General features: G+C 42.9%; 1 protein-coding gene across 1 annotated transcript in view; it reads left to right on the top strand.

Annotated features, from left to right (window-relative positions):
• The first annotated feature begins 366 nt into the window (after positions 1-366).
• LOC103352916 (vang-like protein 1) overlaps positions 367-18,668 on the top strand; it is a 25,159-nt gene continuing 6,857 nt past the window's right edge. The window contains exons 1-7 of the mRNA XM_008275622.1: positions 367-484; positions 5,472-5,721; positions 6,811-6,982; positions 12,971-13,399; positions 14,743-14,918; positions 16,731-16,864; positions 18,545-18,668. The exon at positions 18,545-18,668 is cut by the window's right edge and continues 20 nt beyond it. Of these exons, the coding sequence (XP_008273844.1) occupies positions 5,651-5,721; positions 6,811-6,982; positions 12,971-13,399; positions 14,743-14,918; positions 16,731-16,864; positions 18,545-18,668 (1,106 nt within the window). The 5' untranslated portion in view covers positions 367-484; positions 5,472-5,650. The remainder of the gene's footprint in view (positions 485-5,471; positions 5,722-6,810; positions 6,983-12,970; positions 13,400-14,742; positions 14,919-16,730; positions 16,865-18,544) is intronic.

The raw sequence follows: 18,668 nt of genomic DNA, 5'->3' as shown, positions 1-18,668 counted from the left end.
ATTAATGTCTTTGAATAGATTCTTTTCACAGTATTGAGGGATGATGAATCTCATCCCTCATTTTATACTTCTAATTGATGTAAAAGCTCATGTTCTGGGAGGTCAGTTGAGCAACTTCCTACATTCATCATGCTGCACAATGAAGGTCAAACATGCAAGTGGATGATATTTTGGAGTGGATGAGGTACTTTAAACTTTAAAAGGCAACTCCTGCTCATTTGCTGGTCATTAAACCAGGCGCAAAGGACGACCTCTTGTGGGCCCCTGCAGAAAATACTCATTGTAGTGCACTTGAGAGTATTGTACAATTCATGCTGCCTCCCTTTCTGGTCCTGCAAGCCACAATGGCCAGGCGCGTATAAGGGAGCTGCCTCTCAGCACAGACGCGCCTCACAGCAGCAGCAGCAGCAGAAGCAGCACGACGGCGGAAGATCCACTGATACCGAGACGCAGGAGAGGGAATATAACACTTCTGAGACGAAAGGTAGGTAAACGAATCCATAATTGTGATGCTGCGTTCATTACACCGGTAGGGCTGTCCTTTTGCCAAGAGCCGGAGACGCACCACCTCACAGGAATCACAGATGAAGTTCAATGCCGCCGTCGTGGAAAGAAAAAAAAAACATGGTTTCCTTTTCTCCAGACAGATGCAGCCTCATTAGGGGATCACCTTAGTTTTGCTTTTTTTTATCTGCACACTGCTCCATTTATTTAATCTGAACCAACATGGATTATTAGGGCTGATTGTAGATTATATAGCCTGCGGTGTGTAATAAGGCTTCCGAATGTAACCAGATCTGCTGCTGTAACCGAAACTGCAGCTGTGTAATAGAGAAGTAACATCCCTCTTGCTCTTTCAGACCCACTAGCCTATAAAATGCAGGCGGATCGGGGCTGCCTCTGCAGGGTGACGGTGCGCATCGCCATCATCAGCAGCTGTCTGGAGGGCGCGCTGTGCGCAGCTGGATGAGGTGTTACTATGACTGAAGCGCCTTCACGTGTCTCCTCTGAGCTTTTGGGTGCTGTCTCCCTGGGTCATGATGCTGCGGGTGTAACTGTGCAGCATCCACACTTATTTATTATTAAGCAGTGCTGATAGGTCCCGGTGTAAAGAGGCCGGGGACGGTGTAATGTCTGGGAACCCCTTGGATAGATGAGTCATCTTGGCATAAATGATCAAAAGAAAGTGGTGTTGGCATGGCTTTGGCCATTGTTCTCCTCTAAAAACCAGGGTTTTCAGCCCTGCAGGCCAGTGTGTCAGAGGTGTAATGAGAGCTGCAGCTAAAAAGGAGCATTCAAAGCTTGGGTAGCATGGTGTAATGTATTATAGAGTAGCTTCCAGTATGTGCTACATTTAAAGCAGGAATGCACCGAGGTGTCTTGTCCACAACCCTCCCAGCCCGCACCTCCTCCCTCCTGTTCGCTCGCTTTCTGTACTGTACTTTTATTTAGTTCCACATGAGCGGATCAGAGGGGACTAAAGTTTGCATTCCAGAGAACTGTGTCAGGTCTTAACTTTCTCCTTTTACCCGGTGGGTGTATGTGTGTGGGTGGGTGTGAAAGAGCAGCAAAAGTGGGAGTGGCTGAGATTCTATCCAGTCACTCAAAGGTCACAGGTTTGCTCTCTGCACATATCTAACAAATACTTCTGTGCCTGGAGTCAAATGCCAGAGACTAACGGCAAACAATGAAAGGAAAATCCAGAAGAAACGAGCTCCTGAACACGTCATCCTGGTGGTGAGGTCAACACAATGTGGAAAGAGAAGTAATGACTTTGGGTCTTTGGTGTGATTTTAGCCCATCAGTAGTATAATATGTTAATGAGCAGCTGTTCCTAAGGGTTATCTGAAGTCCATGGAGGGATTGGAGATTGTAATCACTATAAATAACAACAGGCACCCACTGTGTCACCCTTTGTATGATTTCAGAGAGGTTTTATGCAGCTTAGTGGACTGTGTTACTCATATGTGTGCATCTGCTTGTGTTTCCACTTTCAAGGAGTGCATGTTATTACAGTAAAACAGCAGACTGCTTGGTCCAGGGCCTAAAATATGACTATTCACTGGTCTTTCTTGCTCATCTGTGATAGCTAATTAAATGTTATCCATTGGATACTGTGGAATAAAACAAGCAATGGAGGGAAATTGGAAAAATGATGATTTCTCAATTTTCTGACATCTGGCTTAAAAATAAGCAGCAGATGAATCAATAATGAAAATTGATTTATATTATAATAGGCTACGCTGAGGCTCTAGCATACTATCTGTTGTATATTTTGCACAGTAGCTAAGAGTTTCGTAGTTTATAGATTGCTTTGAAATCGTGAACGACTGATAAAGAGTAAGCTAACGCAGCAGACCGCCAGCTGCTGCATCTGGCAGATTATGGCATAATGCCACCAGGGCAGGGTCTACATGAAGGAAGGAAGGCACAAGGGCTAATGGGTGTGAGGGAGGGCACAGATGCCATGGAAACCAGGCCTCAGCATGAGCTCTGAGACTGATCTGTGCCATTTAGGGTGCCAATACTGCATCAGACGCTTTACACAAATTCCACACACCTCTTTCTCTGACATTTTGGAGGGCGAATGTCTTAGCAGCCGAGGACGTTACACGAACATCTCACATTTGCAAATGTATGATTAATTAATGAATTGGACCAGCAGGGGAGAATGCTGCTCTCCTCGATGAGTCACACATGTTTATGCTTTTTCTTTAGAATAAGTTAAAAAAAAAAAAAAAAAAGATTCTGTAATCCCACATGTGCATGCATCTCTGAGCCTGACCAGGTGTAATTACAGTAGCTCCCACTGCGCAACAGCCTCAATCCGCTAAACAAACGCATTAGTGAGTGTTTGTTTTACATTAGTGTCAGTTTCTGCCCTCGTGAGTCTCTGCTCAGTGCAGCCAACCAGAACAATCTGCAGCGATGCAACTGCGCTTCACCACAGAGTATATTTTTCTGCACAGACTCCTTCACAGAGTACTACCAAATGGTTTCTCTTTTTTTTTTTTTTTTGGGGTGGACTGACTCAGAGTTAGCAGGCAGCCTCTGATGCGTGTTGTTATTCCCGCATGCTTTATTCATAGTTATCGCTGGTTTGTAACTGATAGTTTTTCTTACCCCGTGGCTGCGATTTTTCCACATGGCCTGGTTCGCTATGCCTCTTCATGCTCGTCTCGTGGATGAGTGGCTTCTCAGGGGGATCATCTTGGCCCACATACCATCGCCACGCGCTCAAAGATCAGCACTCAGGGGGTTAACAGCCTTTATTCAAGTCATAGGCTTATTCATTTAAACCATACGGGTGCTGGGTGTGATGAGAAGCCATTGTTTGCTCTTTGTGCCCTCTCACTATGCCACCCCCCACTGTCGTTCTCCTATACACGCACACACACATAAGTGTATCGCACAAATTTGCTCTCAGTGGGGGTGATTGATTATTGCTGCTAGATGGGGCCTCCTGCCTCCAGTGTTGCCAAGGCAACAGTGGACGCTCCAGATGTGGATCAGAGATGAGACGTATATGCTTCTTCTTGTTATAAACTCGGGGTCTGTGTTTAAAATTTGATGCTGCACCATTAGCTTTGATTCTGCGAGCATGTTCAAGCACATTATTTATTGAGGTTTTGCGTATGTGCGGCTCTGCCTTGTTCAACATCGTGTTCCCCTGCTTTCAGTGGCACGAGTGGCTACATCCGCGGAGACTGATGCAGCCAAATTGTGCTTTTTGTCAGCACAGCATCATTTATGATACAGGTTTGTAAGATAGTACAAATTCTTGTATTTGCCTTACACAAGTAATCCTATAGATTGTGGTAATGGTGCATAATTTATATGCATTGTATGACAAACCCCCTAATGTGAAATCTGTGGTTCCGCCTATACACCAGGGATATTTCCCATAAATGATGGGGGGGAAGAAAAAAACATTTAAACCCATGTTAACAGAAATCAGCTACATAGCAGCGTCTTCCTCCAACCATAATTTTCAGAACGTGATCTCCATAGTGTTCACGTCCTAATGTGCTGAATGGGCTATATTAGTGTTTGCATGCACCACTGGCTGCAGAGATAACAAATAGCCTGTAAATGATGGGGAGAATAATCCCAGTTAGTAAACTGAAACGGTGCTGGGGATGGTGATTGGCAGATGGTTGTCAGGACAACAGCTGGGAGACAGACAGGGCGTAGATTGAGGTCTAAATGAATGGTCATGCATGGGGAGGCACTAAGATAGCCTCATGCATACATTAGAATCCAGGAAGTGAGTCTGCAGCAGATTTAATCCAAACTCATAGTGACAGGATGGAGAGGTAGTTTAGAATGTTTTCCCAAAACCCCTTTGTATTCAACTTACATGTGGAAAAAGTCATTAATATTGCATATACTGCAGTGCAGCTCGCTTTTAGGAAATACCAGAGTTTAGGGGGTTTTTTTGATGATTTTATAGGTTTTACCAATTACAGTGAATTCAAATTAAAATGTTGCACATTGTGGACATTTTTTAAGCTGATAGTAATTTTTAGACTCAGTGTGTTTAAATTATTCAATTGTAAAATAAATAAAAGTTCCCCTGAGTTGCATTTTTGGTCATACACAGATTTTGAAAAAGAACTGAGCTCTTTATTTTTAGGGTGGGAGAAACTGCGAGAAAGGACAACTGGATTCCTGAATAAATAAAAGATGAAAACAGAGATCTTCTTTTAAGTTTCTGGTCTGTCTTTTTATGATGGTAGTGGTGGTGGTGAGAGGAGGAGGAGGGGGAGTGCATTGGCTTCAGTACAAACCCAGCAGCATCCATGTCTACTAAGCATCTTGTAAAAGTCTGAGAGCATCGGTTAAAACTAAACACACTGGTCTGTGTTTTATTCCCCAAAGCTCCTAATAGATGTCTGTAGGATTCTGTGCAAAGAATTTTTTATTTTTGAAATTTGTTTTACCAGAAAGTCCCCTGAGATGCGTTATTTTTTTACAAGTGAGACTCAGCCAGAACAGCAGCATTTAGACATATTAGCATAAACGCAAATTATTCAAGAGCTGTAAAGAGATTTGAATGTGACGTTCGAATGTCTGGTTTTGAGCAAATGTTTCCAAATAAAGTTTGTCTTGTAAATTACTCCGAGCCCAGTGTGCAGAGTACAAATATGCAGTTTAAAGGTTAGAATTGAATTTAAAATCATCCATCAAATATCCGTATAAAAACAGATCGCACATAAGTGGACAGGAATAAATCCGTCTGGCTGATACATTAACGAGAGATTATGAAACGTTTCTACCTGCCTTTCCAGTCCTACATTACACTGCACTGACTCTAATATTTTAATCCTGGTCCCTTTGAAAATGTAATTGAATGATAAGAATCAGGACTGTCCTTTACAGAAGGTTGTCTAGTGTGTGTAATGCATTATTTCTTAGATGTTGTACGCAAGTTTTTGATCCAACCCCCTTATATCTGTTTGCCCCCTCAGGTCAATGTGGTTACTAAAGCGGCTCTCTGGGGTAGTTGTCAGTCGTCGTGGATTCCTGAGGCTCGTCTCTATAGCAACCCATTCCTCCTGCTGAACACTGCTGCCAACTTACCCTCTCTGCCACACGACAAGTCTCTCCTCATCCTCCTGCCCAATCGCCGGCCCTGAACAGCGCCGGAATGGACACCGAGTCGACCCACTCTGGCTACTCCTATCACTCCAGTCGCTCTGGGAGGTCAAACCGACACGGGTATGTTTCCTGTCTCCATCTGACAGCCTCCACTCAGTCTGTCTTCACTGCCCTTTCCCTGACATGAAATGTTTTCTACACAATCACATGCAGATTCTCACATCTCAGCCCTTGTTATGGTATTTTTTTATTTTTTTTTTTTCACTGGAATGTTGGTTACAGCTAAATAATTGAGATGAGAGACTAAGAGAGAACAAGCGAGAGATTGAGACGGGCGGAGCTGGTGGATTAGGGTCGTCACAGCTGAGTGGCTCTAACCTATTTCAGCGATTGACTCGGTGTACTCTGCAGCTGAGGGATTCATTTGATGCCTGTCCAGTCCGTTTCTGATTCCTGTGATTGTCTGCTGGAGTATTAAGCACCTCTCCCCCCACGCCTATCCACCAGCTCTTCACCACGTAGGAACTAACAGTTTCTTTTCATTTTTGATTCATTTTCTCAAGTTTTTGTTAATCAGTTGGCCTAAAAAGTGATAGGAGTTGGTCCAACAAGCAATCCAAAACCCCCAGAATATTCAGTGTATGATGACAAAACACACAAGAGAGCAATTTTTCACATTTTAGAAGCTATTTTTTCTGTAATTTTGGCATCAAACAATTAATCAACAATCAATTAAACACGAGTATTGTTGTTGTTTAATTTCCAGATGATCAATTAAGCAAATTTTTGCTCTTGTTTTGTGTGTGTAATTTTGTTGGAATGCTCATAAAGGAAACAGAAAACTTGCTGATGTGCACAAGTATAGACCTGAAGTGGTTAGTTGATTTGTTTTTTTGATGAAGAGAAAGTGATAGTTTGAACTAATTAATTTTTTTAATTCTTTTGCTGGCTGCAGCTTTTCAAATGTGAGATTTCTAATTTTCTGTAGCTCATTCGAGACAAATGACTGTTAATAACCGATTCTTTGTTTAGTTGTTGGTTCAACAAAACTTCGACTCAAGCAAACTGTGATCCTGGCTGTGACATTTTATAGACAAAACAATCAAAGGAATGACCTCCACATTCATCAAAGATCAACATATTAATGTCTGTGTTACAATATTCATGTTCTACTGTTATCTCTGTTCATTTTGTTCACGTTTTTTCCAGAGATCGAAGCCGCGAGCGACACAAAGCCAGCAGCAGTAAAGACAGCAGTCGCTCCGAGAGATCCGTCGTCATCAACCCCCCCGACACGCCGTCGCAGGAATCCCCCGTTCACAACGGAGAGCCGCTGCCTGGAGAACCCACGCCAGCGTCGGATCAGGCAGATGAAGCCCAGGTATTTGTTGATGTTAAACGCCATCAATGTATAGATTGGAGCAACTCAAAACCATGAACTGACAAAAACAGGATCCTGAGAAAGAGAGCAGGCTTTTTTTAAAAACTGTCGCCACAGTAATTGCATTCCTTTAGAATAAAGCAAGACCCAGTAATCCGTGTATGAACTTTCTATCCTGACCTTATAAACTCGTCCTCCTACAGCTGGCTGCCCGGGTCTGACACAAAATAACAATGGCGACAAGGGATCAAATAGGTCAGAGGATTAGCATCCCTCTTGTAGGGCCGGATGGATTTGTACAGACAGTACTGTGCTGCAGTGTATATGTGTGTGTGTGTGTGTGTGTGTGATACCGGGTATAACTGTCAAGCCTGATGGCTTTGAAAGCAAAGCAAATTGGTACCAGTCATTCCATAAAGCTGATTTTGCTGAGCTCTGCAAGCGAAATTGGTTTTAAGTAGACACAGATGAGCTAAATGCTATGATAATGCAAGCGGAGGACGGAGTGGATGTTTGACTAAGTCAGCGATTCAAGGATTAAGGATGCAGTCAAGTGCTGTGATCATTGTTTAAAGTCATGGATCAATATTTATACTTTCACTGTGCTCTCATATGTGCCTGTGTGAAGCCGCAGCCAGCAGTTGGTCAGCTCACTTTAGCACAAAAACTGGAAACAGGCTGTTTTCCGGAGCAGTGACTTCCTTTTAGTTTTCTCATCGCTGTGAAATGCCGGCCACAAACCCCCTCATTAAACGGCAACTTGTTGTTTTTACTTGACAGTTTTTGTTGGAGTTGCTGGTTGGAAAATGATCTTATCTTGAATAAGCTTATTTCCCAAAATGTCAGAGTTTTCCTTTCAGTGCAGGAATTAAGCAAACTGCAGTGAAAGTTAAAGCAACCTAAAGGAGACGCAAAGAGAAGAAGAGTCGAGTGAAAAAGAGATTTTTCTCTGAAGAGGAGATATAGATATTACTCTTTATAGAGAAATCTGCCTTGGGCTGCCTCCACAGTGTCTCTGACCTACTTGATCTATTATGAAAAGAGAGCATTTCCTCGTCGTGTATTTGTATGTTTAAAAGAAGAGCGGAAACGTTGTGTTTCTGTAGTGCAAGCTGCATTTACCCACACTAACACCATTATTCAATGCAATTAGGAAACAAACATGTCTCCAGCCAGACTTTCTGACTGTTTCCGAGAAGTCTGACCTATTTTGCCATCTCTGCTCAGCATCTCCTTCTGGCAGGGAGGACACATTCCTCACTGGCATGTGATTGTCAGCTCGTAGCTTGTGTCCATTGTCGGCGGTGTAAGGTAATCTGCCATTGTGCTGCGTGAGCCCTCCAGGCAAACGTGTCCAAATGGCGAAGCACCACAACCATCAGCACCGTCACCAAGACAGCCAATGCGTTTTTTTTTTGGGGGGGGGGGCGTTTTTGGAACAGCTTTGCTTAGATGGCAGAGCTGCTGTAACACCGACTAGTCACCAGTGCAGAGAGACATTCTCACAGACTGAGATTAGCCTTAGCATCCAGCCAAACGGCACTTTGAGGAAAGCTGATATGAATAATCCTCCATGTTTACACGCATGCCTATGACATAAGGATACGGTCTTGGAGCCTGATTTCTGTGTGAGTGTGTGTGTGTGTGAGTGTGTGTGTGTGTGAGTGAGTCACAGACAGAGCGCCAAGTCTGTTACTGAGACTGTCCATGCTGCTTTGTGAGACATTGTGACTTTGTGCCAGGAGGGAGCAGCTTCGATTTCCTCTCAGCGTTAGCTCTCGATGCACCAAAGCGTATGGTAGTCCTGTTTCACCAGTCCACAACTCGCTTCTCTTTCCATTAGAGGTAACGCACGGACCCACTGAGCCGCCGCACCGACTAATTTGATGTCAAAAACAACCTCCCTCAATAAAAAGGAATGCAGTAAATTAAAGGAAAGCTGCCAAACGATTTAAATGTTTTTCTCTCACGGGTCCCATGACTAATTTAAGCACGCACACACGCACAGTATGACACTAATACCCTCTCCAACACAAACAAACCAACATGTAAAATGTCATTTTAACCTCCACCCAGGCCAGTGGGGCTGAGCTATTGTGTTTTTATAGTTGGCAGACTCTTTGCTCTGTGTTGCTGTGCTTGGTGGTGGTGGTGGTAGAACAGGCCCCGTCATAATCCATACTCGCCCGCTGCCAGATGAAAAGACTGCCAAGCAAGCAGGCGGCAGTCACGTCGTTCTCTCTCTCTCTCCTGTAACCCCTTCTCTGTTTCATTCTCTTTCTTTGCTTTCTCCTCGTTTCATTGTACAGCGATCACATCTGATTATTGTTGCATTAATCTTCGTGATTAATCCGATGAGAATTAAAGGCTGGTTTTAACGGTGTATTAGCTCAGTGTCTGTTTTCTCCCACTAACTGAGACATTAGCACGAAAGCTTGTTTGTATTTACGCCTTGGCAGAAGGAATGGGGAGAATGAAATGTTCCAATCGGGTATCCCAAACAGAGGCGGGTGGAGAATATAAACGGTTGGTGTGCATATGTTTAATCTGATTTCAGAAAAAATGAGTAAATGTAGTTATTTTAGACTAAGACAGACCAGCATGCCAAAGGAGCCATGCCTACCTGCAACCACATAGAAACTCCCGAACAATAGAACAATAAAATCAAGGAAAATCTCTGCAAACAACAAAGCTCTGTGAGCAACATCTGGTGAGGAGGGGCACAGACTGTCTGGGTTCTCTGTTGAGTCTGAGTTGGTTAAACCAGTGATGTGTCCCCTCCTCTTCTCTGTGATCACAAAGTGTTTTCAAGAAAAAACACTGACAGTTTGGGAAATATGCGCCGTTGCTTCCTTGCCGAGAGCAAGATGAAACAGTTTAAGCCAGTCTGGTCTGTTCTGGCTCAGTTTAGTCACAAGGAGTCATTGCACCCAGCCGAAGAAGAAAGCCCCATTCAAAAATAAATGGTCATTTTAAAGCTTTTTTCCCCCGTGTTTACTTTCTATTTTGAAACAAATGACTAAGGACGTGTTAAATCGTGAACCTGAGGCTACAGTCAGACTGCAGCAAAGGTGGCACAAGTCAGACTTTTTATTGTTTTGCTCATATGTGACTGAGCAGCATAAATTTGATCTTTTAACTTGTGATTTGTGCCATTTTCATATATGGTCGTAAATCAGGCACAGATTTTTTTTAAAATACATTTTTTTCAGTCATATTGATATTCATGCGACTTACACGTCACTAAATTAATATTCGTCACAGTTGTGTGATGTCGGGAGTCACTCGGTGAATACAAACGTGGAAGACAGCTGTGATGGAGGCAGTTAGCGGAGCAACAGTGAGGTGTTAGACTCCATAAGTGTTTCAGTGACACTTCTCGTAAATTTTCTGGCTTCAAGTGCACATTAACTGCTGAGTAGGGCCTCCAACGCTGACTTCAGTAACCTCCATGTTTGCTTCTGCATGCATGATGCATGTCACATCTTGTTCTTTTGTGGTCAATTTAGGTCTGTGGCGCACTTCAATGTGATAAAACAAAACAAAAAAATCTAATCTAAACAGTAAATCCAAATTGAGCACTAAAACGTGCAGTGTAACCTGAGAGGGTGAGGTCACCTACATCTTTTTTTATCAGACAACAACACAAGAATGTAACTTAAGTGGGATCATGGCTCATAAATGCTACTGGTTTGTCAGCCCAATGATAATTCTGCTACACTGGGACATCAGTTCAATCACTAAACTGTAGCTGCAAAGATATGTTTTAAAAAATCTGGTGCTAATAATTTAAAAATGACTAGCTGACAGGGTCCAGCTGTGTCTAACAGGTTTCCATTATAGTTTCCTAAAAGCTGCATTTTATCCTTTCTGCACAAAAAAGCAAAACCAACATTTATTCAGATGTTGTATGAGAAAATCATCAGTTGAGTGTGACCAGCAATTGAGAGAAAAGAAGGCCTTTTTCAGGGACTATTCAGCGTCAGTGTTCAAGTTACGTGATGTGGTTTTTACATTTGCTCTGAAATCGACTGTCCGCGGATCCTGTTATCAGGTTGGGACCCTGGTAAGCTGGGGTTGGCTTAAGATAGGAACGGTGAAAAAGAGGAAGGACGTGAGGTGAATAAAAATGAGATCGGACAGTAAATGGAGCTGACGTCACAGTAGATAGCCGGCCTCTCGTTTCACACATTAGTCTGGCAGTCACATGCCCGGGATGAAATACCTCTGCACCCCACACCCCCTCAACCTCCTCTCTCTCTATTCATCTGCTGCTCTATTACATTTTAACCACTGCCATCCCCCCTCTCTCACTTTCCTTCCCTCTTCTTTTTTTTTCATGCTCATTCATCTTCTGGCTCCTGTTGGCATCCCCTCCTCCAGCATGGTTGAGTTAATTGGCTGCGAACCGTAATGGAGGGCAGAATTCACATTTCTGCTGCGTTTTTCTGATTGAAAGTGTGCAAACATAATGTTGATTTCATATTTCATATTCCACAAATGGCAGCAGAGGTTCGCTTCATTTGTAAAAAGCTTATTTTAGCTTCTTCGTAGCCTAGAGTGACCTAGTTTACGGTGAAAAAGCGCACTCAGACAGGTGAGAAGTAACGTGACCGTCTTGTGTCTGCGTTCCTCGCAGCCTGTCTGGTTTCACAGCAGCTTCACGCGGCACATATGGCTCGAGTTTGGGGCTTTACGTGCTGTTTGATGTGCTTAGGTGTATGTGGGTGCACGTGTGTGTGAAGGCTTATCGGTTCAGCTTGTCATTTCTCCACCTTCTCTTTCTGCAGCTGCAGCTGCTGTGATTGGTTGTAGTCGGTACATCGCAGTGACACTCTGGGGGACAATGAATGGCTAATTACACGAATTAATGACAGGCACACAAAAAAATAAATGCCTCTTTACAGCAGACTTGTCACTAATTTATTCTCCCTGTGTCTCTTTGTTGGAAAGATTTATGCTTAAAATGACCTCGACAGTTAGGAAGGAAAAAACACTGACTCTAATTTGCAATGATGGGCATGGAAGGCTGCTTTTGTTGTTGGGATTCTGTGTGTGTATGTGTGTGTGTGTGTGTGTGTGCATATACCTTCTTACATCGCTGTGCATCTCTCTGCCAACGTGAACCTTACTGCACATCCTGTCCTGTCATCTTATATTACTTCAGCCGGACTTTAAAGCCTTGCCATAATGAGGCAAAACTCCAGGAAAATCAAACATCATAGCATCAAGGATGTGCTGTGTGCATGGAGCATAAAGTCTCTGGTGATTCTACAGGCAAAGAAGGGAGTAAAATAGGACAAATGTCAGGACTGCTGTCTTTCTGATTTAGGTTTATGATTGTTGTTGAGTTGCCAGTCTCTCGTGAATTTCTCTTTGCAAATTTTCTATAATTTTACAGAGATTTTATGTGCACAAGTTTTAAGATATGAACCTCAGGGGTTTCTTGCTTTAACCCAAAACAGTAAAGACGACCAGAACTATGGAAAAAAAGACATTTAAAGATGCACCAGGAAATATAGTTTTTGAGCACTGGACCAAAGGATTATGTCAAATGCATCCTTCAAAGCGGTGAAGGCACAGAAAATTATCTCCAGTTTTTCAGTAAGCTTTTGAGTCTCGTTCGGCTCCTTATTTTGATTTTCTAAACCACAAATCATGTTATTATCAAATCCAAAAGGCAGAAACACATTGTTGTTTTCAGAAAGAAAAGCTCTGATAAGCCCTCTGTATCTACCAAGCTCCAAAAGATAAACAGTTTGCTGTTTCATGTTATTTAGTTTCATTTTGTTTTTTAATTTAGATGAACTGGCCCTTTAAGTGTCAACACAGACAATCCAGCACATCCATGGTAAATGGTCTGAACCTATGTAGTGCATTGTTCTTCTTTTTCTTGCATTAGAGTCATTCAAAGAACTTTTACAGCATAATGTACATTAATTGTTTGAAACACTCCTTACCTTCATCTTACTGTCTTTACCTTTTCAGGATGATAACTGGGGAGAAACCACCACCGCTGTGACGGGCACCTCAGAGCTCAGTATTTCCCAGGAAGAAGTGGTCGGCCTGGGGAAGGAGATCCAGGACCGGACCCAAGGCTTCCGCCGCTATCTTCCTCTGGCCGTGGGCTCATGTGTGGGGCTGCTGGTTCTGGCCACTCCACTGGTCTTCCTGCTCCTTCCGGCACTAATGTGGCCCGACAGGCTGCAGGCTTGTGGCGCAGCCTGCGAGGGCCTCTTCCTCTCCATTTCCTTCAAGCTCCTCATTCTCCTGGTGGCTGTCTGGGCCTTGTTTCTGCGGCCGGGCCGGGCCTGCCTGCCCAGGGTGTGCGTGTACCGTGCCTTCCTCACCACGCTCACACTCTTGCTCACCATGTCTTACTGGCTCTTCTATGGAGTCCGGATCCTTGACGCACAGGTGGGTTTAACTGTGCACTATTAGTGCATGTAACCCTCTGAACCCCAGGCAGATTCTGGGTGGGGTTTTTTGCCTCTGTCACATTTTTACTCACTGAAGGGTAATTTTTCACCACAGTATAAACTCCTGTACCTCAACGGAAACAGCATGGCTAGAAGTAGAGAGAACTCAGACATGTTTTTGTGCCGTATAACAAAGTTTCAATGCCCTGAATCATAAAAAAAAAAACTAGAACTTACATATCCCAACGTTGTGTCACATGTCTGTTGGTTGCAGCTGAGGCACTCATGACTTCTTGCTTTTGCTGTGGAGTGTTTTTTTGCGTGTGTAAATTTTAAGTACGAAAAAAAAGTTGGCAAATTTTTGAATAAGACATGTAGAGTAAAATGAGTTTGATTAAATTTCACTATTTTAAGCTTCGATTTGGTTTTCTGATGGAACTGCATGTCATTGATGATTATTTCAAGGACTATTGGAAAGAGATGGTTAAAATATTTTATCTTGAACTTGAAAAATGTACATTTTGAAACAAAGATGATGATCAGTGATGTTACAATATGTAGTAATAATAACAGAAAATAAACTATTAGAAATCAGACACTTCTTTGGGCTGTTTATCATCATTTTTCAATATTATCTTTGATGCCTAACAAATAGCAGCCCTTCAATGTGGCCTTACTTTAATTAAGACTTGTCTTCATGCACACAAACATATATATCCCAAAATCTTACTTTGTACAGGGTTGAGTGTTTTTATGATTTTAGAGAGCTCTTTTAACCCTATACAGGACTTTTGGGGTCTTTTGGACCCCATGCCATTTGGTTTAGGTGACAGGTATTGTTATTTCATTTTTGAAGATTTTTTTTAATATTAAAAGAAGGACATTTGTCATGCATTTGGAACCAAAAATATGTCAACTTATCAGAAAATTTATTTAACATGATATAAAAGTCTGTAATGAACACCAACAAATATTTTGCACATATTCCTTCTTGGGGTCCAACAGACCCCGAAAGACCTTCTACATATGGCAACATGAAAGTCCTGAATAGGGTTAATGTGCCACTTAGCTTACTTCTAGGATGCATTCTTTTATACATGTTTGTCAGCAAGTTTGTTCATGATTTCATAAACGTGTTTTGCTTCATTTTAATTTTGTGACATTTTGTAGTATTTTCGATACTCTGGATCGCTGTCTGTCTTGCCAATGACTATCAGGATTTTGCTGAAACAAACATTTCTTCTCAGTGACACTTTCCTGTTCAAACAAAGAACAAATTACAGACATTTTCATCAAACTAGCAGCTAATGTTTCACTGAACCTGTGTTGTGGTCTATGCAGGATGAGGACTACCACGGCATCGTCCAGTTTGCTGTGTCCTTGGTGGACTCCCAGCTGTTTGTTCACTACCTGGCTGTGGTGTTGCTGGAGCTTCGCCAGCTCCAGCCCTGCTACAGCGTGTGTGTTATCCGCTCCACGGACGGAGAGACGCGCCACTACAACATCGGACAGCTCAGGTACGCACGCTATAATTATACTGTAATAACCTGAGCGATGATTCCCAGTGAAACATAAGACTGATAAAATAAGCCTTTTGCAACTGCACTTGTGAACATGACCTTTCTGCACCGTGCACACTGAGGCACAGTCATTACACTCTGCTTGTTGCTGAAGTATGTGTGCACTTGGAGTCTCATGTCCACAGGGAACAGTGGCACAGGCAGTAATTGAGTTACTCAGTAGTCTCCTCGGCTAGTAGGCTATTCTAGGAGCCTGGGGGGGAGGGATGAGAAAGTACCGGACACAGGCACTCATCATTGCTGTCTTGCCATGATTCTGCTTTGGACAAGTGTATGACCATGGCAGGACTATGAGTCACAAGTATGTAGCTAATATGTATGTGATGAGGCTAAAAATGTAATGGGTTCATAGTTGGTTCATCCTTAATGTGATTCAGAATAAATCTGAAAGATGGTAAAGAAGAAATTAGGACCTGGACTTGAAGAAGAAAGCAGCTCATAATAGACACTGTAAAAAAAAAATTACAAAAAAACTCTGAATCCCAAAACACACTGGCAGGTTAAAAGGCATGTTGTCCTAATGACACCATTTGTCAGAGCCAGAAACTGTAAAGACAGAAAGAATTGTTGGATTTTCTGATGTGCCTTAAACTGCTGATCTGTTACATGCAGTTTGGTCGGGAAATTTGATCAAATCCAAGCTCAGAATCTGCATAATGCATTGAAATCCCTTTATTCTTTATGTCGAAAACAAACCATTAGTTCTAATCAGATTCTGCAAAAAACAAAAGAATTCTGAGCTCATCAGCACAACTTTAAAGACATAATTGAATCAGCTGTAACCAACAATAACATGACAAAAATTCAGACTTTTCAGCTGAACTGGGATGAACTGCATACAGTGCTTACACAGAGCAGGATCAAATTGACGTCAACTTTCATTTCATTTTATTTTTATTTTTATTACAATTCGTGGCATTATAACTGTGTCGCACTGCACGAAAGACATTTTTACATTTCCTCCTCTCCTGGCCATGGCTGAGCTTTTTCCATAGAGGTGCAGGACTTTATATTACCGTCAAAAATGAGCTCACACTGAAGAGAAATACTACAGGAGCAAAAAAAAAAAAAAAAAACACCCAGAAACTGCTTGGGATTCAGAGAGGCTAACCACTTCAAATAACCTACAACGGAGCTGCATCAATTTTACACATCAAGGTCAGCTCATTGGTCTCGGGGAGTACAACTGCATATGTGATCAAAGTTATATAAAGCCTTTAGTCGCTTCAGAAGAAGCTGTGCAAGAGTTCACACTGTAAATGGCCTTAAGTCAGGTCAGTTGAGTTCAGGGGTGTTTGAAGACTACAAATCTGAAAATGAAAAATATCTGTTGGGTGACTAGATTAAAAAGAAATGAACTCACCACATTTTCATGGCCCGCTTCATCTGTGTCCAAGGTTTGCAGTTCAAGGCTACATTAGCCTCCGCTTGCGTAACAGCCCTATTCTCCGACTGAGCAGTCAGTGGTGGAGGTGCATTGTGGCGGATGTAGATGCCAGGTTTTGACAAGGAAGAAGAATGCGGGGAGTGGAATAGATGAAATCAGATAATGTCTCCGTCAGTCAGGCAGACTAATGGGAGAAATCACTGCAGTACTCTGTTGATTAAATCTGCAGAGAGATTTTAATTAATCCTAATTAGTCTGGCAAAAAAAAAACAAAGATTTAAAGGTGTACTGTTGAGTGGGTTTAAATGATGTCTTCTACTGTATTGTATTCCAACTCGCTCTTATTTTTCTCTCTCACACAGCATTCAAAGGGCAGCTCTCTCCATTTTGGAGTATTACTACAGAGATTTTCCACTCCATAACCCGGCCCTCCTCTCCGCCTCTAAGCACCGAGCTGCCAAACACCTGGCCGGGTTAAAGGTCTACAACGTAGACGGTTAGTCGCCTCATTTCTCCCAATAATTTCATAACATTTTTTATCAATGTCTCTTTAGTTTTTACCTTTGCTTTCCCTTGTTTTACCCGGTCGGGTGCTCATTCTGCCGTCTTGTAGTGATGTTCTCTTTTCCATCCCCTATCTCCTCCGTGAGCAGCTTTTAAAAACAAACTGAGAACATACCTTTTGGACAGTAAGTACAGATAAAAGTCATCGCCATCACTCTGCACAGCGCTTTATCACGGGAAGCTGCTAATTTCACGCTTCAGCTCACGCCACCTTTACTGCACTCTGAAGCCTCCATCTCTGACATAATGTATATGCTGCATCTGCGGCAAACACTGCTGCGAGATACACGCTCAGACACACACACACACACTCCAATTGTGGCGCTACAGTGCGCTTCATGCACTGCCTCCCTGCACCCATGCATCCTGTAATGCCACGTATTCCACTCTTTCCCGCAGTTAAAAGGGTTTTCCGCTCTCCACCCATTAATCCCCTTCCCGACACACACCATTGTGGATTTGTGGATCTATAGCAGGGATGCAGTATGGGATATGGTGTCCTCATAGCACTTCCCATGCACCCCACCCCCCCACCTTCACTATCAAAGTGCAACGCGAAGGCCTCTAGGGGGCCGTGGAATTTCAAGCCTTAAATAATTCATCAGTGTAACGCTCATTTCTCACATGCTCCCACATCTCTCCTTCCTCCTGTCTCCAGCTCCACTCGCTCCACTCTCCTTTTTTTTTTTTTTTTCCCCCATTCGTCAACCCCCACGCACCCATCTCTCTTTCTCATTCAGTCATTCGCAGTCACCCTGCACATAGCATGAATATGTAGGCCAGGAGGTAAAAAGAGGTTGGTGTTTGCTCATATTTCCACTGGAAAATATTTACAATGCTTCTTGTGCAAATGAACTGACAGCATTCTTTCCACAGCGCGCACTTGGATAATTTTTTATTCGTATTTCATCACTGCGCTCAGCGGCTCTTTCTCACCTGCACGCACATGCATAAACACACATATGCAGATCAGATTATTAATGATTTATACCCTTACCTAACCTGCAGCGGTTACTCTCTGTAACCTCCCCCAAACTTTGTGGATCCTTATGAATATGGACTAAATCTTACTCCCCCTGCAACGCAACCACAGGAACTCTAATACGCTCCTGTGCACGCTCCATTAGTTTTATGGGTTTGTCTCACAAACCAGTAAATTCACAGATCAGACAAGAACTGTGGCCTTTGATGTATAAAATAATGAATATTTCATCCAACCCCCCCACAAAAGGTTTCTGCATCAAAATGTCTGTGGAGAAATGTGGAGGCTTCCAGTGGAAATTACCTCTTTTCTCAGTGCTATAATTAAAATGTTCTGTGACTGCGACTGGCAGAATGCCCCAGATAAGTAACAAAGATTGATGCACAATGTCCTCAAATCACTCTCGAAAAGAAAGTGGAGGATAAGATGGAAATAATTCTGACCGCAAAGGTTGATTCACGGCTGTTTTACACCTTCTGATAACATCTGAGTTCTTCTCCAATGTGACTTTTTCCGTCCATGATTCAGATTGAGATACAGCCCATTAATCACTAATAGGGAGGGGGGGCTGCCTTGTCCAACTCAGACTGATGTAACCAATTTACCTCTGTCCTCTCCTTCTGGGTGCAGCCCCGGGGAACACAGCGGGGGCTCAGCCCGGTAATGGAAATCAGTCACGGGCCATGGTTACAGCTGCCGCCAAACGTAAAGACAGCGCCCACAATGAGCTGTACTACGAAGAGGCCGACTACGA

Source organism: Stegastes partitus, unplaced genomic scaffold (genome assembly GCF_000690725.1).
Source record: "Stegastes partitus isolate 25-593 unplaced genomic scaffold, Stegastes_partitus-1.0.2 Scaffold56, whole genome shotgun sequence".
Lineage (NCBI taxonomy): Eukaryota > Metazoa > Chordata > Actinopteri > Pomacentridae > Stegastes > Stegastes partitus.
Note: the sequence above shows the minus strand (reverse complement) of the source record. Positions and strands in the feature narration are given on the sequence as shown.